At 51.2% G+C, this 21,958-nt stretch overlaps 7 protein-coding genes across 7 annotated transcripts; 2 read left to right on the top strand and 5 right to left on the bottom strand.

Moving 5' to 3' along the window:
• Positions 1 to 126: 126 nt before the first annotated feature.
• Positions 127 to 1,212, bottom strand: POX_d05760 (uncharacterized protein; the record flags this gene model as incomplete). Its single annotated transcript, XM_050114598.1, has 1 exon — positions 127 to 1,212. The coding sequence occupies one exon, from the start codon at positions 1,210 to 1,212 to the stop codon at positions 127 to 129; it is 1,086 nt and encodes a 361-aa protein (XP_049969549.1).
• A 954-nt stretch (positions 1,213 to 2,166) lies between these two features.
• Positions 2,167 to 6,140, bottom strand: POX_d05759 (uncharacterized protein; the record flags this gene model as incomplete). Its single annotated transcript, XM_050114597.1, has 5 exons — positions 2,167 to 2,378; positions 2,440 to 2,852; positions 2,917 to 3,969; positions 4,029 to 5,942; positions 6,049 to 6,140. The coding sequence occupies 5 exons, from the start codon at positions 6,138 to 6,140 to the stop codon at positions 2,167 to 2,169; spliced, it is 3,684 nt and encodes a 1,227-aa protein (XP_049969548.1).
• A 5,197-nt stretch (positions 6,141 to 11,337) lies between these two features.
• POX_d05758 (uncharacterized protein) lies at positions 11,338 to 13,278 on the top strand (the record flags this gene model as incomplete). Its single annotated transcript, XM_050114596.1, has 4 exons — positions 11,338 to 11,593; positions 11,660 to 12,276; positions 12,355 to 12,429; positions 12,499 to 13,278. 4 exons carry the CDS (start codon positions 11,338 to 11,340, stop codon positions 13,276 to 13,278), a joined length of 1,728 nt encoding a protein of 575 aa, XP_049969547.1.
• Positions 13,279 to 13,372: 94 nt separating this feature from the next.
• Positions 13,373 to 14,329, bottom strand: POX_d05757 (uncharacterized protein; the record flags this gene model as incomplete). Its single annotated transcript, XM_050114595.1, has 1 exon — positions 13,373 to 14,329. One exon carries the CDS (start codon positions 14,327 to 14,329, stop codon positions 13,373 to 13,375), a length of 957 nt encoding a protein of 318 aa, XP_049969546.1.
• Positions 14,330 to 16,415: 2,086 nt separating this feature from the next.
• On the bottom strand, positions 16,416 to 17,513 carry POX_d05755 (uncharacterized protein; the record flags this gene model as incomplete). The annotated part of the gene is made up of 2 exons (XM_050114594.1): positions 16,416 to 16,990; positions 17,072 to 17,513. The coding sequence occupies 2 exons, from the start codon at positions 17,511 to 17,513 to the stop codon at positions 16,416 to 16,418; spliced, it is 1,017 nt and encodes a 338-aa protein (XP_049969545.1).
• A 1,292-nt stretch (positions 17,514 to 18,805) lies between these two features.
• POX_d05754 (putative secreted protein) lies at positions 18,806 to 20,367 on the top strand (the record flags this gene model as incomplete). The annotated part of the gene is made up of 3 exons (XM_050114593.1): positions 18,806 to 19,388; positions 19,473 to 20,072; positions 20,147 to 20,367. The coding sequence occupies 3 exons, from the start codon at positions 18,806 to 18,808 to the stop codon at positions 20,365 to 20,367; spliced, it is 1,404 nt and encodes a 467-aa protein (XP_049969544.1).
• A 389-nt stretch (positions 20,368 to 20,756) lies between these two features.
• POX_d05753 (uncharacterized protein) lies at positions 20,757 to 21,921 on the bottom strand (the record flags this gene model as incomplete). Its single annotated transcript, XM_050114592.1, has 3 exons — positions 20,757 to 21,035; positions 21,118 to 21,364; positions 21,419 to 21,921. 3 exons carry the CDS (start codon positions 21,919 to 21,921, stop codon positions 20,757 to 20,759), a joined length of 1,029 nt encoding a protein of 342 aa, XP_049969543.1.
• Between the last annotated feature and the right edge of the window lie 37 nt (positions 21,922 to 21,958).

Below are 21,958 nucleotides of genomic sequence, written 5' to 3'. Positions count from 1 at the left end.
ACCTCGCTTAATATAGTAGGTCCCTAACAGAGAGAGGAAATGATTCTATTTGGCGCAGAGATCAACACTGAGCTGCGATTCTGATCCGAATCCGAGAGGGTAGTACCTTGAACAAAAAGAGAAATGCTATTCCCGTGTTGATTCACGCTCGGCAATGTACCGCTGACGCTCCGCAGCCCACTCAGGCAAGACTGTGGATAGGGGAACAGGCCCACCGGTGTTCAATGCATTGGGGTAGATGTCGGGGTCCAATGTTCTGATCTTGGTTTGACGAGGTAAACGCAGTTCATTCTCATCCGGCAAACCCTCTGTTTCAAGTCTGTCCAATTCACCGAGGAGCTCGGGAGTCGCCTGACGACGCAGCAAGGACCAAAAGTCCACATCAGACAAGGTCCACAAGGAATCTTCTTTGACTCGATCGGACTCGACTAATTCTTTGATGACCCGCCCCGTCCGTCTGTAGATGCTGGCGTGTGCTCGATTGGACCAGACTCCTCGATCCGTGGCTAGATATGCGCGGGCCAGAGAAAGTGCAAGATGAGGGTCATCGAGCACAAGCAACCGGTGAGGAGAAGAAGTACTATCAGGCACTGCACTTAGCGAGTGAAATATCCGCTGGACCTTTTCAAGACTCAAATGCCCAAAAGCAAGCAAGTCCCGCAGCGAGTAGTCTAGTCGGTCTGCACACAGATGTGGAGATGGCTGTTCCACCAGGGGAAACAGTTCTTCGTTCAGTGCTCGCAGGTCCGAAAAGCCATAGCGGGTGAGAATCTGCGGGAGCTGGGTGGTCTTCAGGTATCGTGACTTGTGGACCTCGTGATAACTCTCCTCGCCGGGTTTCGAGAGCGCATAATCCACGACATGACTCAGGCTGGTATGGCTGATATCATGAAGGAGCGCGGCGATCTGTTCCTCAACACTGGCACCAACCTTGCGCGTCAACAAAAATGCGCCAACCGAATGCTCCAGACGGGTGACTTTGGGGCCGAAGCCAAGAAGAGCCGTCACGCCAGACTGCCTGATCCCTTTGAGTCGGCAAAGTTCCGGACTCTGGAGGAGCTCAATAAGAACGGGCTCGGTAATGGTGTGTTCTCCATAGATTTTATCCTGGATGATAACTTGATGTGGCTCCACGGACTGGAACTTTTGAAAAAAGCCCGTATCCAGTTGTGACGCGATCGTGCAGAAGCGATGCCGTCCTCGAGAGAGCATCGTACTGCCCTGGTCGTCAAGACTGCCACTGAAAGAACACAGTCTTCTTATCCACACAGTAGTGATTCAGTAAATGATTCACTTAAAGCGAGTTACTATCTCTCGGGACATGAGATGAATGTCAAGATATTCATGGATGTGTGCAGTCTGTTATCTGACAGGTCTCACGCCAACTGGAGTGACTGGAGGAGCCCGGACCGACGTAGCTGGTGTTTAGATTCTTACTAATCGGGTGATGATCGACACTCGCGCTTTGAATGACATCAGTACCGGTTGAGCTGGACTGGACTGTGACTGAGTGACATCTGCAAGAATTGACTACATGGATTCTCACGGATAGATCAATTGAAGTCTGGCTGAGTTATGTTCCTCATATAATCCAATCGAGTGTAGTGCCGATTTTCGGTCCGTAGGTAAACCACGCTCAACAAATTGAAAAGGGATCGATTCCGTGTATTTTAGCTACATCCGCTTCCAAGTTGCCCATGGGTAGGCCCCGATATTCATGTGGGACAGGATTAGTAGGCGATGGCTGGATCACCTGGAGGTTTGTGAGTTCACGGTCGAAAAAGCCTCATGCGGAACTACTAAAAGGTACGCACCTTGCCCAGAGAGGTCCAGAGTGCTTCTAAACAACGTATTAGATGTCCAGTAGAAACCAGAATATCCGTCGAATCTACCGCAGGAGATATAAAAGTTAGAAATAAATCTTCCTGATTCTCACAAGAGCTACCGGGTAGCTCCATTCTCACAAACATCTATCTCCACTAAGGGAACAGAGAAAGAAATCAAAACATGTCAACGCCATCGTGGGGTATACATTGATAAATTCGTGATGACAGAAACAAAGCCAAAATGGACCATCATCCTCCAACACCAGGTCAAAGGAATATAAATGCTATGAAAGTATTTCATTGCTCTCGGATGCTCCACTAGATAAGCAAGACCACCCTATCATGCAATGTGCATAATCTTTCTCAATCCCCGAAGGGAGAGAGGTTTGATCAGATAATCATTGATCCCCGCCGCAAGGGCTTGTTGTTGCATGTTGTCCGATGCAACACCGGTGACAGCCAAGATACACGAGGATTCGAGGTTTTGTTCCTTCTCATGTTGACGGATCTTGCTGGTCGAGGTCAATCCGTCCATGACCGGCATCGAAATATCTGGATCGACGTTAATTTATCTTCGCACGAGCAATCGACTAACACAGACGTCTTGACTAACCCATCAATACAAAATCAAACCGCCGCGGTGAAGCCTTGTACTTTTCCAGTGCGATCAGTCCGTTGGAAGCGGTATCGTAGCTGCAACCGATTTTGCGCATATAAGTGGCGAGGATTTTGAGATTGATATCGTTGTCATCAACAACGAGGACATGGACATTTTGTGGTTCATGAGACGGGCGGATTGGTAAAGCCGCGGACGGCGCACGTCGCGCGGGTGAGGCTGGAGCGTGTCGCATTGATGCAAGCACCGATTCTTCAGTCAACCTTTCCCGCGCTGGTGAGATGTTGTTTCCCAAGGGAGTAGTGGGAGGACGCGAAGGTATGGAGGGCGGAGCTGCGGGAGCAAGCTCTCTGTTCTTCTCCTGGTCTAGAATCCGTTGAATAGCACTTTGGATCTTCTGCGGACCGAATCTGGGGGAAGAGTGGAAGTGTTAGCGTTTGCCCGAAGGTTCGTGAGCACTATTCGGACACTTACGGCTGTGAGACCCAAACAAAGTTGGGCGCAAGGAACGTTTCGAAGAACGAGGCATTGCTTCCCAGCACGACGAAGTGTTTGAAGCCATGCTTGGTTGCCAGGTCCTCCAAGGAATCCAGACCGGTGGCTTCTTTCCGAAGTACGGCTTCTTCAATGACGGCAATGTCACCGTCTCCTTTACTCAACGTTTCCGCCAAAGAAACAGTCCAGCCAAAGCAGGACATGAAGACATCGGCCAAGGTACTTTGGATCGACAGCTTCCGCTTGGATTCAAGACTCAACATGCCAGTAGGGGTCTCTTGAAGATCAGGGTATCCGTTGAAAGCGACAAGGCACGCTCGTAGTGGTGGGATTGAATCGCAGTCTTTTCCCTCGGGCGACAGACAGGACCCTGGGCTTGCTTCTGGGCCGTTAACAAGCTCCACCGGAATGTAAACGTCCACTTGCGTTCCAATACCAACCTCGCTTCTCACGTTGACATGGCCATTGAATGCGGCCACGAGTTGGCGCACAATACTGAGTCCCAATCCCACGCCTTCTGAAAGGGAGTCCTCTTGGGCAAATGGAGAGAAGAGCTTGTGTCGAAGGAACTCGGGCGCGATTCCACTACCTGTATCGGTGACGGAGAGATGAGCGATGGGATTGTGAGGATTCACTGGATTCCGCATTCGCGACAGAGACACCTCGACGAATCCAGACTTTGTCCATTTGATGGCATTGCCGAGCAGATTCATCACAATTCTGCGCCATGCTCCAGGCGGCGACCGAATGAGCCATGGTCGCCGTGGCTCGATTCGCACAATCACGGACATTCCTTGTGTCTCATCAGAATCGGCGAGGGAATTGGCGGTTGTCTTGTTCAATGAAGATGACTGCGCTGTCTGAGACATGATTTCTGCCGCATTTTGTCCCGTATATAAGATGTCGGCCACCTCTTCAACTAGATGATCAAGGTGGAAATCTGATTCAAGGCTGGACTCCCTTTGCTTTTTGCCATCCTTTTTGCGTGCCTTTTTGACTTGAGTCAGGTTGTTGATCTTGCAAAATTCAAGCCTGTGACCCAAAGTTAGCGCTGCGATAAGGTAGGACGTAGAGGCTGAGATATTGCTCACAAATGATCGGTTGTGTCTAGCAATGTCAACCCGGACGCCTCGATCATCTTCACCATTTCCTCCTGGGCTGGCTCGAGAGGCGTCGCTTGCAAAAGTTCAGCACTGGCCAGAATACCATGCAGTGGCGATCGAAGCTCGTGACTGATTGACGACACAAAATCAAATTTAGATTTCTCAGTGGTCGCCCAATGTGCCCGAGAAACTTCCGAGACGATCGAATCACCAAATACTTTGAAATAATGCAGCTCCTCGATGCCCAGCGCTCGGTGATGATCTTGGGTCCAGACCAGGGTGCCTGCCATCCATCGGGACTTGTTGTGATCCCAGAGCGGGAAGAATAACACCGAATTGGCAGTAGGGAGGACATATCGTAGCCGGCGAGTCGCCGTCTGCATGAGCTCGGCCTGGTGATCTGAGTCGTTCGGCCCCTTCTCATACGACAGGTAGTCTTCGGACTCGGAAGACTCATCCAGGGTGAACACTTGGCCTTGAGGGAACGAAGATACAAGTAAGTTCAGGAGATCCTCTGGAAAAGCGATGTCTGCTTTGAGATCGAGACTTTCCCCCTTTCGTACTTTCAAGGCCTTGCTGAGAATATCGCACGAGGTTTCCGATGGTTTTGCATATGATGGGGAACGGCCTAGAGGACTAGGGTAGGGTGCCACGGGGAATTCAGGCACTGCGGTTGTGGGTAAAGGCTCCCAGCCTGCCTGATCCTCGGGTGGCAAGAATGACGGGTTGGTGCGGGCAGCATCGAGAAACACCACTCCATCCAAATCCATTGATTTCCTGAGTAGCATGCTTGCCCGGTGAAAGATGCGTTGAATTCGATTTCCCAGTGGCGTGCGATCGGCGAGAGAGTCATGAGGACCATTGGTGGCACCCTCAGCCACGAGCTCGGCGTCTGTTTTCGATATATCATCCATCGGATTTTCTTCCTCAATGGACGACTGCAGCTCGGAAGGAGTCGAGTTTAGAGAGGACGGATCAGTCGATCCTGTGGACGGGCCGGCGAAGAATAACGGCGACGGTTGATCGGATAAGCTGGTAGAGGAGGATGTGACAAAGCCGAACTGCTGGTTCATTGACGTCGCGCCGGAACCCGGAGTGGCCTCTGCCGGTGACGAATTGCCCTGGGGGGTACTTGCCATTGCTTCTAATCGATGGTCATGAGCCACCTCTCGGGGGTCGAATTCCGCATGGTCTTTGACGAAATTCGTCAGTCCTTTGATCAGTCTCTCGGATCGGCGATGACAATGAACAATGCGAACATGCTCGAGATGTCGCGCCACCGCTTCCGCCACTTCACTCAACACAGCCACATCCTGGTCTCCAAAGTTGCACCGAGGTTTGTCGTCCACCACGCAATAGGTGCCGAGTACTAGGCCAGAGGGGCTGAAAATGGGGACCTCGGCGTAAAATCGCATGAAGGGCCAGTCGCGGACGTAAGGACGATCCTTGAAGCACGCCTCCCGCTGGAGATCCCGAATAATGTAGCGGGTTCGGTTGCCGGTGATATTTTCGTTGTCAATGGCGTAGGACATGTCTCTCCCGGTGAATAAGGTGATGGTTTGCGGACAGACTCCCCAAAGCAAATCCAGGGTGCGCGCTCCGAGGTACAACCCATCATTGGCCGCGTGCGAAGATTGATCACGCAAGGAAATGGAGGCGGTAGCTTCGGCAATGATATGTTGGCTGCCGCCATCGATGAGCGACACAAACGACCGATTGCAGGCGAGACGAAGTACTCCGAGCTGTGCCAACGCGGTCAGGGTGATGTCGGTCGAAAGGTTGCCCGCTGTAGGTTGTTCGTCGCCCCGAGGGGCGTTGGGGTGCGCGGGGGCTCTCTCGAGATCTTCATTGTCCTGATTTGGCGTCGCAGATGGTCGTGTACCAGCTAATGCACAGTAGTATCTAAGCCCATATTTTTGTCCGCGATTAGCGGAGTCCTGTCACCCTAGAGGGGAATTGGAGCACTATCGATGAGCTCTCCAACAAACAATGGTGAGCGCTCTCTCACCTTGACAATTCCCGGATTCTTTCGCGCTCAGTACTACATGTGGACGGGTGGACGGCGAAGGAGCCTGCTTGATCCATGACTTGAAACTTCATGCATGCCTACGAAACACGACGGGTGCAGAGGAGGATTTTTTTTTTGGTCTGGAGGAGGAGGAGGAGGGGGGAGGAGGGAGGCAAAAGGTGGGTGGGTGGGCGGCAGATGGTTGGTGCGGAGAGGAGTGAGAAAGGGAGGAAGTATAAAAGACGTTCAGAAAAAGGTCACCACGAGGGATAGAGTTTGAGGCCTGGGGTTCATGTGAGCCACGACCTCACACTCGCACACACACACACACACACACACACACACGATGACTGACAAGACGCAGAGGCAATAGGCTGTGGGCATACGAAGCCACGAAGGGTAAGGGAGAGCAGGGAAATGAAGGCCCGGAAGAACGGATCGTAGAAAGACGCGAGTCACCGTGTGGTCGTAGACGTGGACCTTTCCCCCTTCCACTTTTAGACAACAAGAGGAGATTTCCCAGTCGGGCCACCCCGTCTCGGTGGTGAGCCTATCTTGACAGGTTGATCCTCCCCAGGTGACACGGGAATTTGACAGGACGGAAGGTAATTGTTGACAGTGAGAATATTTGGGCAGAAACCGGCTTTTTGACGGGGCAGTGGGTCTCTCATGTGGTATTTGATTGGTCTGCAAACCTCGTTCCTCGCCAGAGAAGGCCTCGGCTAGGTTTGCCCGACTTTGGTTCCGCTGGCTCGTTTCGGGCGGTACGCAGACATGTCCATTGGGGACCTTTTGGGACATTCCTCCAGTCACTCGACAACGGTCCCTCTCTCTGGCACGGCGAGTCCTCGGCGATTGTCTCTGTCCAGGTATGCGGCTCCGTACCGTGAAGAACAACTACATACCGATTCAACTATCCCGCGTGTAATCTCAGCTGAGATGTCATGTGTGTGGACTTTTCCTGAGATCAAATCCTTCCGCCACGATATACCTTGTTGATCCACCGAGTTGGATGCTCAGCCCAGCCCCAATTCGACAGATGCATCGAGAACCGTCCGGGGAGTACGGTGATCATGAGAGACATGGGATTAGTTTTGTCGTGCGATCGCCGATCGATCACGGCTATCGAACCGCTCTCCTCTCGACTCATCCGACCAGTACTCAATAAGGTCATAGTCATCTATCCATACTACCGCTCGGATAAGGTGACCGCCCTGATTTGCATGGCACGTGTGATCGGTATCGCCGTCCTCTCACGGTCCAGCGCCGTCGACTGTTGTGAGACTCCAAGCGCAAGTAAAACAGCGCATGTGCTGGATTAAACTACTACAGTATTCCTGTTGCGCTTCCTTTTTCCCCCATGTACACTTGTTTGATTGGTGGAGCTGCAATCCCGTCTGATTTGGCACGACACATGCAACGGACCCAACCGTCAGGACCCAACGGCTCTCCCCCCTTTGGGCAATAGGCATATCGCTTGGACCTGGACTAGACCCGTCCCGTTAAATGTAGCCGCACCTTGCATTTGCTTATCCCGTTGATCTCCTCTTCGCCTCTTCGCCCCCTGCGGCGGCCCATGGCGGGGCAACAGCACCAGAACGAGTCGCCGGGTAATCGGGAGGAGCACGCCTCAGAGAACAAACCTCGCTCTTCCCCCTTGCACGATTCCACCTTTGGACTTGCATCCATTCTCTCCCGAGTATCTTCGCTCCCAGCAGAATCCTCGTGCCGCAACTCCTGATGAGGCAGTTGAGCCGGATGGCTTGTTCTCTGAGCGCTTTCAGGATGGATCGACAATACGTCAACCCGTATCCTTACCCTCCCGCCAACTCGTACGTGACAATGTTTGAATCAACCGTGCAGGGAAGCGGGGCACGAGCAGGGCGCTCGGAAACGCGAAGTAGGTGCACGCCAGTCGCCAGCATCAAATTATTATCATTCATTACTCCTTGTGTATAGGTGCCCTGTATCTTACATATCGCCTGCATTCGCCACCATGACAAGCGAGACAGGGTGCAGCTGTATGTATCAGTAGGTACACCCAAAGAATACTGCATTGGACGCGATGTGGCAAGAGTTTAAACGGAGTCGCCCGAGAGGCAAATCATGCACGTGCCATCCAAAGTGCAGGCTGCAATCTATATCTTTTTAACTGTCCGGATGTAGCCATGATCGAGAGTGGATGCCCAAGGGTGATGGGCATGCGGTTTCAAAAAGAATGGGCATTCACGCAGTGGCCGAGCTTCGGGCACCCTGCGTCTGTAATCTGGCCGTTGAGAGAACGCCAGGGTAAGCGGCGATTTATTCTATTGATGACGACTATCAACGGGGCCACTCGAAGTAGTATATTCAGGAGGAGAATTCGGGCGTTGAGCGAAGCAAAGGTGCTCGACAGCCTTGCGCCACTCAAATAATTTCCCGGCCTTTGGAGGAGAGCTAGGGCTGACTTGGACGGAATCAATCAATATCCTCGACAGAAGGAGAAGATAATATTGCACGAGCTGCGCAGCATTGAGATTCGATTGCTATCCAATGAAATAGTGCAGAGTGCACCCTGGGGCCAGTTGTACCATGAACTCAGCGAGAGATACCCTATCTACGTACATAGAGAGGTAGCACGAGCCCCCAAGGTATGAAGTGATTCCTCATTACTGGTATCGATTCACAGTGTTAGTTCGAGTGTTCACTGTCCAGTTTTTTTCGTCGCCCCATCACCCTTCTCAAACGTCAGACGGAAATGCTTCCTGCGCAACAGCAGCTAGATACACAATGTACGTCGCCGATACAGTATTATACTGTAGTAATTACTGAAGTACAGTAGTCCTGTCAGCTCGTCAAGTGTTCAAGCCTCCAATACCCTCCCAGGTTCTAGGTCCGCTTTGACCTTGTCATCAACAAGCCTCATTGTCTATCTCTCTCTTTTCAGCCATCCTCGAACGGAAAAGGATGGAAGTGGACCCCGCTCGTCACGAGGTGGCGCTGAGTCACCCGAATCTAGAACCTCATCGGCTCTAGAAGGCACCGAGGATCCAAAGGATCGAACCTACTCTCGTTTCTCTTTCGGGCTCACGTTGAAAAAAAAAAAAGAAAAGAAAAGAAGTAACAATCCCCAAGAAGGGTGAAATGGAACAATCGTGCACATAAAGCTTTATCGTGCTGATCAAAAGCTTCCTACAGTTGGCTTTTGAAGATATTTCGAGGAACTCTGCGGCGCCCCCAAGGCCCACGTCTGGCCCTAACTAGAGTGCCAAACTGCAGACTTAACAAAACTTTTGGTAGCATCTGCCACCGGCACAACGTGCCAAATTACATAGCCGTGTCTATCTTGACTTTCAAGAAGATGAGTAGACCGCGAAAGAGTTTTTTGTGATCACAAACGGCTCATGGGTCAGCGCCTGGATCAATCATCATCCTGATGTGAAATTCGAATCTATCAGCCCTTGGAGATTCATCTCCTTCATCGATTAAGAGGCTACGGTAATGAGAACTGCGGCGTCTGATCTAAGCTGGTTACCTCATCCATCGTCTGCCTTCGCTGCCAGGATCGAATAAGGTTTGGATGGCTGAACAGTAGCAGCAAAGCCAAAGAGCTTGCCAAGACTGTCCAGCAGTTTTTCTCCTCCATTCCGAGGCGAAAGATCAGCAGCCCATCGGATGATGACCCATGGTATGTCAGACTGAGCTTGAGATGACCTTGATAGACAACCGTGACCCGAGCGAGTGGGAACATCTTAAGGGGTGGAATGCGCCCAATGAAGACGAAATCCCCGAAGCTGGACTTCAAAACCTGCTACGACACTTGCTTCCACTGCACTGGGCCACTAGCGTGCCTCAGGATGGCCATATGAGCTGATTTGTGCTTTCCCGTGGCAGCCACGCGACTCCTCATGAGACACACACACAAAACCATTTCGAGTGGATTAACGACAAGCTTCATGTATCGTAGAGAAGCCCATGATACCGTTCAACATGCCGCTATTCATCCAAGGCTCGCAGCCATCAAGCACAAAAAATATCTAATAACTCATTTCGTGATGACCTGCTACGTAAGCTTCGACAGGACAAGAAAAAAAAAAAACAAGCTTACTGTTTCCCTACTCCTGGAGGGAAGAATCTGCTTCCGGTTCAGGTAGCATCTCCATCGAACCACCATTAGCGGAGAGCATAATCCTTTATCGTGGTAAGTCATGAGACTGCACCTGATCCTCTCCTACCGGGAATTTCCGCCTTTCGGGGGTCAATTCGATGAATAAACTTCAAGGAAAGTTTTCCATAAGCTACTACTAGCTTGCGGCTTTTACCGGACTGGAAAATCTCTTTTGAATGCAGCGTACCACCGACAATTCATACTGAAGTTCTCGCCGTCGAGAAAATACTAGTGTAAATTCAGATGGCAAGAAGCAAGCTTTTCAGCGTGTGATGTTCCAGTCTTTTCCCGTCGCATCAAAAGGATGACGTGCGAAAGCTAAACTATATAGTACGTAGTTTTTGCAGATAGTTTAAAAGTTCCATAGACTAGTACAACAGAGCAACCAATAAAAACGAGGATGGGAAGAGTAATGCCAAGCACGCATGTATTTGACACAATTTAGGGCAACCGTTGATCAAGTTAGAGCACGTCTTCCGTCGCTGCTATGCTACTATCAGCTTGACTGTGATTTAATCAGCGTCGCCGCATTCCGATCATGTCAGGTGGGGCTATTCATATCTCCGGGAGCCTCATAATTTATTACCTCGATCCGAACGCCCAAGCACATCCATTGTGCCCGGCTTCGCTCGGCTGTAAACAAGTAGACGGCCTCTCCACTCTCCCTCCACACTCAACGGGACATCATCTGCGTCTGTTCAGCCTGTCAGCGATCATCTTTCTAAGATAGCTAGATACCGACCCCTCGTAAAACTGCGTCAACTTGGCTCTGTCTTGGCGATTTCATGCTCACCCCCGCTGTAGATCTCGCTTGTGAAATCTTCGACTGTGTCTTTTTCCGGGGCCGTCTTGCGACCTCATCAACATGCGAACAAGGTGTCTATTGCCCCACTCTCTCAATATGAGATCCGGATATGCTTGGGGTATCTTCGACGAAATCTGGGTTGTCGGCACTCGTCAGCGGTAGTGTTTGCTTTTTAATGATAAGTCACGAAGCGGCCCATGTGACGGTTCGGCCCTGTAAGCTTCATGGTACCGTTGCTCATTCCTTGGTCAGTCTGCTTGCGTTGGTGTTTTTTTGATCGTATTTTTCTTTTCTTCTTTTCTTTTTTTTTTTTTTTTTTTTTTTTTTTACAATCGAGATGTTCGTACGAATTCCGCAGCTCGTCAAGCTGCTACTTTATTTGCAGCCACGAATGCTGCGCGCCGATCTCAAAGTCACCCAATCCGCCCCCACCCATCCAAATCCCGCCAATGCAGTTAGTTCCTGGCCTAGTGCTTTCTCCGCGCGCACGGCAACAGAGTTGCCCGCCTCTGCTAATGACAGCGATACGATGGTCGGCGTCGCTGGTCGCAGTAAAGGTTGCAGGACCTGCCGTCGTCGGAGGGTAAAATGCGGTGTGTCCCTCTGTTAAATTGTCATGGCTCATGGACTGACGGTGCCACTTACTGACGTGACCTCAGACGAGACCAAGCCCCTCTGCACCAGGTGTCTCAAAGCTGGCTACCAATGTGAAGGCTATGTACAGTATGCCGAATTTATCGATGTGACATCCCAGGTCTCCAGCAAGAAGTTGTCGGAGAGAGGCTCCACATCTGGCGCCAACGCTACTCGCAATGTACCTGCATGTTCGAGTTCGAGCGCCGCGAGCCCCGGCTCCTATGAGCTACCCCTGATTTCAAGCTCGGTCAATCTCCCATTGAACGAGAAAGATGTATTCATAACGCACCTGATGAGCCGGCTATTCTCGTGGCACGAAGACCCTTCTTCACCACAATCCGCTTCTTGGATAGAAATCCTACTCAGAGGACCCGAGGATGAAACGTCATTATCCTTCTCCTCGATTCACGCACTGGCGACGGTGTATTTTGCCAAGGTACATCGTCAATCTAGCTTGATGAGACAAGGTGCTCGTCTCTACTCACGTGCACTTCAAGCTCTTCAAATGAACCTGCAAGATCCCATCCTATGCATGGAGGATGACCTACTCGTTGCAATCATTTGCCTCGCGATCTATGAGTTGGTGGCTTTCACACAGCCAGCAGGTTGGTTGCATCACTACAAAGGCCTGGCGCGACTGGTGAGTCAAGTCACTTACTACCTTACCACTCACCCTTGGATGGTCTGCTCGATCCTCAACTAAACCGGGCGCTCTCAGACGGCCTTGCGAGGCCCCGCACGACACCAATCTGGCGTTGCCTTAGCCCTTCTACCAATGCTGAGATCATGTATTGTGAGTTTTGGTCATTCCACTAGCAGTATCATACTAGACTTTTCGTATATCCTGATGTTTTCCAACCAGACCATAGGTTACCTGATTGAGCGCAAGCGCTGTTTTCTTGAATCACTCGACTGGAAAACCATCCCCTGGGCAGACTGCGGCCTAGGTGCTAAGACGCCCAATGATGAGCTACAAGACTTGCTTTGTGACATCCCCGGTCATGTTGAAGACGTGGATCAATTCTTATCGTGGAGCACGGACGAACGATCAAAGGCCGAGTTTCGGTCTGCGCTATGTGCGCGGATCTTCGCAACCTTGGAGGCCCTCTATACCTGGCGATGGAAATGGGAGCAAGAATTCCCTCGTTCGACGTATTTGATTGCCCCGGGGGGGCTGGATCCGGAAACCCACCAACCATTACCGCCCAGTCCATTTTCAAGTGTGATCTGGTTCTCGGATCCATATCGCGCAGGGGAGCTGATGACTTACAATGCTGGTCGTCTGATTGTGACAAGGGCGCTCGAAACAATAGGAGTTTGTATTGACACACCGCCATCCGATGAGCCTCGAAACGATCCGCTTCTACCTATGCAGGGTACGAGATACGACGTTGCTGTCGAGATTTGCCGCATGGCAGATTATCACCTACACTCTTTCCGTCGAAGCTCGGGTGCATTCATCATCATCTTTCCGTTGAACGTGGCACGTCTGCACCTCGATGAAGACGATGGAGAGATCAAAGCTTGGCTGGAAAAGGTCATGTCGATCGTTGCAGACTCGCATGGATTCGAGGTTGGACGCCGGGAAAACCAGCCACGGCAGATTTATCAGAGACAGAAGTCACAAATACAAAATCATTGAGAACAAGTTTGTAATATATAGAGAAACTGCGACCCAAGGCAGATTTTGTTCACTCAACGAAGCTCATATATTACATAAAACCGAGAAACCACAATCAATGAAGCTTCTTATTTATTTCCACTTCTCTCTCGCTTGAACCTTCCGAGGCCCAATCGTCGTCACCTAGAGAATTTCCCTCTTTCGGAGTGATGAGTATCCAATAGATTTTGTTGACCATGTTCGCCTCCTTCTTCCCTCGTTTCTGAATTTTCGCGGCATGCTTTTTCTGCCCAGATTGCCACTCACGCTCGGCCTTTTCAAGATCCCGCTGCAGCTCGCGACGATCTCTGTTGAGATCTCTCAGGCGTCTTTTATAGCGTCGATGATTTGGATCCAAGCGGTCAACCTTTTCCTCGATCTCCTGCATATTCTGCTTGATTTTCTCAACCTCCTCGTCAAATTTCTGTTTTTCCTCCTCTTCCTCGGCCCGCTTCTCTCCAAGCTTTTCAAGCTGCTTCTTCTCCGCGCGTTGAGCAGACCAAGAACCAAACTTTTTCGCCCAATTCTCCGGTGAGACTGGCGCTTCGACCATATGGAACGACAACGGCATCACTCGACTTCCAAGTGCATCCATCCGCTTGGAAATCACATGAGAGCTCGGTTCATCTGATAAGGCAGGACTCGTAACTGACTGATCTGCATTCTGCTCAAAGACATCTTTCTCGCCCTCCAAGCCAAGCTGAGCGAGCATCTTCTCCGTCTTGCAGATCTGTGCATGGAGGCCCCGAGGGTTGAAAATAGTCTCGTTTGCACGCTTCATGTACATTTTTGTTCGCACCATCGATACCCCGGCGGCCCCCAGGCCGGCAGCCACGGACAGGCTGCCGCCGATGATTTGAGTAGTCTGCATAGGGACCATTCCAACCAGCGAACCAAGAGTGTTTGTCGCCTGGAGGAAGGGATTCGCCATGAATGATTCGTTCAGCCCGTCGATGAATCCGAGCATTTCCCGGGAGGAAAGGTCGTAGTTATGTTCCAGTTCTGGAATACGAGCGCGAACAAAAGGACTCATTTTGGATTTCCCAAATACCTTGGTGATTTCTGTTTATTCCTCAATGAGAAAAAAAAAGTCAGAATGTCGTTCGTGTTTCAGGACAACGCTATGTCCCGAGAAATGGTGGGGGGGGGGGCTTCCTTACGAGGAATCACACACGGTCGCGGCGAAGTAGAGCCCTGCTGCTGCATCGACAGGGCTGGCGACGGGGACACTGACTCGGTTGATCCGCGAACATGGTGATCTTGGATGTGGGTAGTGAATTGACGCTGATCGTGCGACTGTTGTTGGATTGAAGAAGGGCACAGAGAGGGTGTCGAAGTCTGATGGTAGACTTGTTGCCCATCATGAGGTTCAAATGATTCTTGCAAGCAAAGATGCTCGTGAGCACGCTGAGGTTCCAGAGACTCATATGAAGCGTACTGTCGCTGCGTGTGATATTGTGAAGACCTGGAAAGAGCCTGGGTTGACCATAATCCTGCCGCCCGGGAGTCGACCGATTCTTGGTAGGGCGGCGGAGCGGCATACTGATGGTGATTATTTGATTCTATGCACGAGAGCCCCGCGTGATCGATTGCGAAAGAGGACATTTTGTGGTCCCTTTGAGAGGTTAGGGGGACAAAAAAGAGATAATAAAGTGACCGTCGAAGAGGACTATGATTTGCAAAAAGTGCAAGAAACCACACAATGGACAAAACGAACTTCACGATCCTCTTCGACAGGACGAGCCCTCATGCCTTTGTATGTTTTATTTCATATTCTCAACTATCCTCTAGACTTGATAGCAGTGCACACCAGTTACCTATTCGGGAATTACCTATTCGGGCTGATTTCGCGAGCTAAAGAAAAGCGATCGACAGCCTGAGCCCAATTAGAGATCATACAAATAACCCAATCACAAGCTCTCAGCTTGTGCTCCACCTCTCACTAGTCTCAATGCTTCGTACAGCCACGTGATCATCACGAGTACAGTCCTCTCCTTTTTTTTGCTCGCAAAATGAGCCCCAACGGGCTTAGCGTGATTCTTTTGCGCGCCATATCTAGAATGATCTCCCTCGGGGCTAACTCAGATCTGGTATATCTTTTTAGAAGTCATCGTCAATTCTTGAGTGCGAGAGGACCCGGGCGAGGAGTCTCAGACTCCATCCTTATCTTTGAATAGCGTGGGGGTTGGAAAACGCCCCGGGTGGTGGCCACCGAGATGTTCAATTTGAAGTATCCAGCTGGATATCCATATTGCGCATTTCTAATTGCAGATACTCGATGGTCTGTTTTGCTATCTTCTCCTTTTTTGTCTGTAGATGCCTCACCCGCTCTAGGTACCATTTGGCCAAGCTTTAGTTCTGGAATCCTACCATGCCGTTGCTCACTGGTTAATCCATCAGGCCAAAAGGTCTAAGCCAAACCATCTGTTAGGATGGTTTGTCTTGCAACGGTATTTATAGACTGTTTGGTCCCGCATGTCTTCCTACATGCGCTCTGGGACCACAGTTCACTGCGGACGTTCCATGTTGCATTAATATGAGAGTGAGCTTATCTCGACATAGTCTATAAGTAATGGTTCACAACGAAAAACTTCAGTAGAAGGGTAGGTAGGGACTTTCAGTTTCAGTCCAGCGGGAATCGGGCCTAAAACATAAAAATCACCTTGAGGATCTTCATATCGCCATTTCGGGATTGTGTACTAGTGAATGTGAACTGACACCGTCCCCACTACCAGGTACCTCAGTCGGCTTTCGACTGTGGGCTGATCTCTAGATGCTGGAGGTACCTCGTAGCAGGCTAGCATATTAGGACTGTAAGTAACTTGATGGAAATTACAACCATTCTTGAGCCCTCCGCGACGCAAGTAGGTACATGGCGGAAGTTATCAATTCTCAAATGAATCGTCATGAGTGAGTGGGTCATGAATATATATTGAAGCAGATTATACTAGATACAGAGAAATATATTTGGAAACGCCCCTTCTACGCCAATATTTGCAAAGCAATGGGGGGATGGAAAATCACGTTCTAGTGAATAAGCGAGCCAGAAATGCAGGTAGAACAATCTCGACGGGCGCATCACATCGAGAATGATATCATGACAGGCAAGACAGAAACCCTCAGTCTTTTGCTCCGACTTGAGAAGCTTCCGACGTCTCCGGGTCGCTGGAAGGAGACCTCTTTTCGTGCGTGTTGATTCCCTGGGCCCGAAGTCGCTTTTGAACCCTACGGCCACCGCAGCAGGCAGCACAGCATGAGCCAAGTTGGAGGATGAAGGCGATGAGACTGAATCCTGTGCCAACCCAGACAAATGACATCATCTGTATGCCGACATGGGCTCGGATGTTCAGATTGGGATCCGCATTGGAGAAAACGTTTGCGAAAATGTTGAACATGACTGTCGCGATGACCGCCGCCACGACCGTGACTAGCGCAGTGAAGAATGACAGGATCACAAAGGGAAAGGAGCGGAGCCACACGAATCTTTGCCGCCGATGAGGTAGCTGCACCGAGGAGGCTAACTCATGATCTTTCAGATATTTGATCGCTTGCGGGGGGCGCGAGGACACGGCCAAGGGGCTGAGGAAAATCATGATAAAATTCAAAACAGCCGAGGCCATGAATAGGCCGAACATCCAATGCGATGCGACCTTGGCGAGGTCTAACGGTCCGGAAATCTCGCTGGGTAGAGCAACTGAGGAGAGGAGCAAAGTTGTTAATTTTGATCCCAATAAATGGAAAAAAAGATCAGAAAGAAAGAACAGAAAAAACTTACTACTAGCGCCCGCCAACAGCTCCGACAGAAGAATCTTGACTGGATTGAAGGCATAGAGGGCCTTGGGGTCGGAGCATTCTGTGAAACCTTGACTATTGTAACCCTCACAGTATCCCCAGAGCCCGACCGTGTAGAAATCGTGCAAACCAATCGACTGAGCAATGGAATTGATCAAGACTGCATTGGGTACCGACAGGGGGATGACGTTGGAAAGGTCGAGGTAAAGGAAGTATGTGCTGCGCAGGACCGGTTTGTTGGCCACGTTCCCGATCATCACCAGGATAATAAACACCAAAGCCACCACATGGAGCAAGGAGCGGAGAGCTCGATGCCAGTGAACAGTAAATGGACGTCGTCGAGCTTGGGGGAGATCTGATTCGGCCCGTTGGAAAACAGGCAGGCTGCGTGGGCTGTTGCCGGCTGCACCCGTCGCGACGGCCATAGTCTGTCAACCTCAGCTGCGATAATGCGAAAGCAACGGTGAATAGTTGACGACAAAACCAGTTCAAGAAGGGGAAGGGGAAGAATGGAGGAGATTGTTGAGCCTCTGCTGGAATAGAAGATGAAGAATCAAATAGGAGAATGACGTCTAGACACCCAAGAAACTCTTCCTCCACCCAGCATTTGCTGTGGAAGATGGTAGGCAAAAAAGCGGCACAGTAATCCACAGTGACGAGCCCAGCAGATCTCGTGCAATTTGCTCCCTGCCTGGAAGAAGCCAAAAATTCTCTCGGAGATGGACGAGCTAAAAGACCTTCGATCCCTAGAACATCGCGAGGAGTTCAGATCAACCACGATCTCCGTGGGGTGAGCCGACTGGTGGAACTGGGGCGTCGCAAGGTGAGACCTCATCTAGTGCTAGGCAACATGGCTTTGACCCTATCCACTTCTGCGGCCTAAGGACTCTGCCGTCGCGGGCTGTCGATGGGATCGTCAGTGGCTTTTTCGCTAGTCTCGCCCCACAAGCCACGGCGATCGTGGATACAAGCGTCTCGCCAACTCGCAGATTATTCGACCTCCTCGTAATTTGATAGTCGCGGACGCGTCAACCTGCGATCGCTCACCTGTATCTTGACCAAGTGTGCTGATGTCAATCACCAGCTACAGGTACGCACTGGAGATAGACTTTGGGCGTACCGGTGGGCGAGTGCTGGAACCTTGGGAACTTGCCAGGTATTATTGTCAGCGGGCTTGGAAGGAGGGTGTCGTGTTGTACCATCGGTGGAGTTCTTCTTGACACCAGTGGATGATCTAGTTTCCCTTACGGAAGCCACGGCTCCCTGCAACGTCATTCCGTACACTGCGCCTCTTCCCCTCCCGACAAATAGTGGACCCTGGTTGGCTCTGAGGCTCCAGTTTAATGCAAATTTAGGCCCAAAGAGAAGTCGTGGAACCCCCTCAAAAATGAATGCGTGGGCTAGAACCCATCTTGCTTTCGAAGGGATGAGGAGGGGGGAGCGATGTCGTGGTCGCACAGACCGGTCGGAGGGTGTTGGAAGAACGGTGCACGCGAGACGTGAAGAATGAAATGTCACGTCTCGGGCGTGGCGTGACTTTGGTGACTCGTGACCGAAAGGTGAATCCAGAGTCAACCGGTACCTCGCGGTGGATCTCGATCGCTGCGATTTGTTGACCTCCAGCCCTTAACTGACCATCCCTCGCCTGGTTTCACTTCTTCTACGGACCTTTCCTCGCCATATTCGTTGCCCGACACCTCAAACCCCCCTCCAAAAAATGAGGTGGCCATCAATCGGTCTGGCGCTCCTCGCGGCACTCGCCGCTGCTGAAACGACAGCGACAACTGAGTCGACGCCGACTGCCTCTTCAACAAGCCTTGGCAAGTCCGGCACGTCAACATCTTTAGATCTAGCACAGGCGACGACAATCACGACTGGCGATGTCCCTTTGCCATCCGGTAGCTACATTACCTATAGCACGACCGTCACCCTGGCTAATGGCAATTCCTCTGTCATGGTGTCGACCCAAACTGCTCGCAATGCGACAATGACCTCAAGCAATCAGACTGCCGTCTCGACCACAACGTCAGACTCGTTGACGGTCCTGGTTGGTGGAGGAGGAACAACCACCCTAACCGGCAACAGCACCATGAACGCGACGGCCACCGCGACGTCCACTTCGACGCAGACCCCTGTCAAGAATACTCGCCCCTGCAATAACTATCCCGAGTTCTGCGCCCGGAAATATTCCAACATCACCATGGTCGCAGCGCACAACAGTCCGTTCGTTCGGAAGGGCAATGTTGCCTCGAATCAAGTCCTGCCCGTGACGACTCAGTTGGATGACGGCATTCGCATGTGTAAGTACTCTCCAGGCGTTCGAGACGAACAGTGTGCACCCATGGTTCGGCTACGACGGCAACTAACCAGCTTCGTCCCTGTAGTGCAATTTCAGACGCATCTCCAGAATGGGACCATGATGCTCTGCCACACCTCGTGTGAGCTGTTGAATGTCGGCACCCTCGAGGCCTATCTCTCGGAGGTCAACCTGTGGGCTCGTCAACATCCCTACGATGTAGTCACTATCCTCGTGGGCAATTACGACTATGTTGACCCCGGAAACTTCACCGCGCCGATTCAAAACTCTGGTCTTCTGGACCTGGTATACACGCCGCCCAAAATTCCCATGGCGCGCGACGACTGGCCCACTTTGTCCGAGATGATCCTGACTGGGAAACGGGTTGTTTTCTTCATGGATTATCAAGCCAATCAGACAGCCATTCCATGGCTCATGGACGAGTTCTCACAAATGTGGGAGACTCCCTTCTCTCCCACGAACCGCGACTTCCCTTGCACGCAGCAGCGGCCTCCGGATTTGTCGCGCAAGGATGCCATGAACCGCATGTACTTGGCAAACCACAATCTGAACATTCAACTCGACCTCGGCTCCTTGAGTCTTCTTATTCCGAACACGGCCGTCATTAACGAGACCAATGCTGTCAACGGCTCTGGAAGTCTGGGCCGCATGGCGAAGAACTGTACCAGTACGTTTCCTGCACCTTTGCATTGATCTCTGACTGTAAACGTCGTCACGTATCTTGCTAACTCATCTTCCTAGCAATGTGGGATCGCCCACCCAACTTCCTGCTTGTTGATTTTTACAATTATGGAAATTTCAACGGCTCAGTCTTTGAAGTCGCCGCCGAGATGAACAATGTGACCTATGACCGCGAATGCTGTGGTGTTTTGTCCGGCACGATTCCGATGATTTCGGCCATGCACATGTCGACAGTCTTCGCCGTGGCAGCAGGTGTTCTTATCTTTTCCTCTGCATTTTGAAGTGTAATGAACTCACGGCTGGTGCATCTTTTTCCTACTGCTGGGTTGATCTTCGTATGGGCGGTATCAATGAAGTCCCCGCGGAACATCCAAACCATCACTCAGCATGATTCTCAATTGTACATACTGAATATAGACGCTAAATATCTATTATGCTTAAATCCATCTAATCATCCAATGGATGCGATTCTTGTTTCGCCTATTGAAATTTCCCTCTTGGACCCTGTTTTTGATTTATTCCAATAATTACTCGGCATTGCCCCGTTTATCATTTCGTTGGATAACTAGGGAAAGACCAGCCACAGCTCCCCATCAAAAGAAGAGCAAATCGTGTCCCAGCTCTGCGTCATCTTACAAGATTCGACCTCTGAGCTTACAGTGTGCACTTGTCAGGACACATCCATCTTTTCACTAGAGCCCCCTGCAGTGGTATCCAAAGTCAGGCTCGACACGAGTCCCGTCAGAGCATCGGCATCTGGATTCGCGTAATCCATCAGCGATACTGACCCCAGACCGCTCAGGTAATAGCGCACAAAAAGCTCTACTGGCGCTGAGTCGCTATGCTGGAAATCCCACAGCGGCGAATATTGCAGGATCAAGGTCTCGCCGTGCAGAGACACCTGGGTGATTCTCCCGCATCCATCGCCCGTGTAGGAGATCATGAGAAGCTGCGAGATGAAGGATTTTGTAAGTATATTGCATCTCGGGCAAACGCTGGATGGGTCATTATCAGGCATGCTTCAAACTCACCGGATGGATGGCATTGCTGGTCCATGGTCCATGAGAGGTTCTGATCCTCATCATGGTGACGGCTGCCAGCACCTCGTGCAGAGTGAGACTTGCGGGCTCGGCCCCCGCGTCGACCTCGGTCAGGACACTCATGATTGTGTGGGGGTTTGTATTCCGAGACGAGTCCTCCAGAAGATCCTCGATCTGCCAATTCATGTTGTTGGCGCATGTCGAAGCTGTGGGAGGGTCATTGCTCGACGCAACCTCCCTGGAGAATGGTTAGCTGGCGGCAGGTCATTGTGATGGTGAACAGGTCACATACTGCAATAAAGAAGGCTGGAGAGCGCCCAGCTCACACAAGGTAGACCCCTCTGGTCGTCCAAATCGGGGAGCCAGAATATGGCTCTGGATGTGGCCATGGACCCGCTGCACGCACGTCCATTCGTGCCAGTACTGGCTCAAGCGATCCGCTAGGCTGTCCCGTGCCGCTTGGATACGATCTCCATCATCTGCGATATGCACATGGTTCCAGAGCTCTTTTTCAAGGCTTGGTGGGTCACACAAGGGTGGGACTCCTCGAGGTGGGTTGGCCGGACCCATCACGCTCTGGTTGACTGGGTATTCCCCGAGGACTCGAGCCGGATGCGCCTTGAAGAACCTGGGGTGGAATAGCACCTCCCCATTGTCAGACACATGGGTGGGGAGCGCCAGAATTTGCAGCGTCCGGAGATGAGCCGGCTCCAGATAGATTTCCCCACACCCCTGGAGCTGGTCATATACCCATGTGAGGTGCTCGTTGCGCCTCGACTGAGCCTGATTATTCATCTTCAGCAGCGAGAGAGGTGAAGCAACAACTGAAGAT

Source organism: Penicillium oxalicum, chromosome IV (assembly GCF_001723175.1).
Source record: "Penicillium oxalicum strain HP7-1 chromosome IV, whole genome shotgun sequence".
NCBI lineage: Eukaryota > Fungi > Ascomycota > Eurotiomycetes > Eurotiales > Aspergillaceae > Penicillium > Penicillium oxalicum.
The sequence above is the reverse complement of the archived record's forward strand: the minus strand, read 5'-3'. Positions and strand labels throughout refer to the sequence as shown.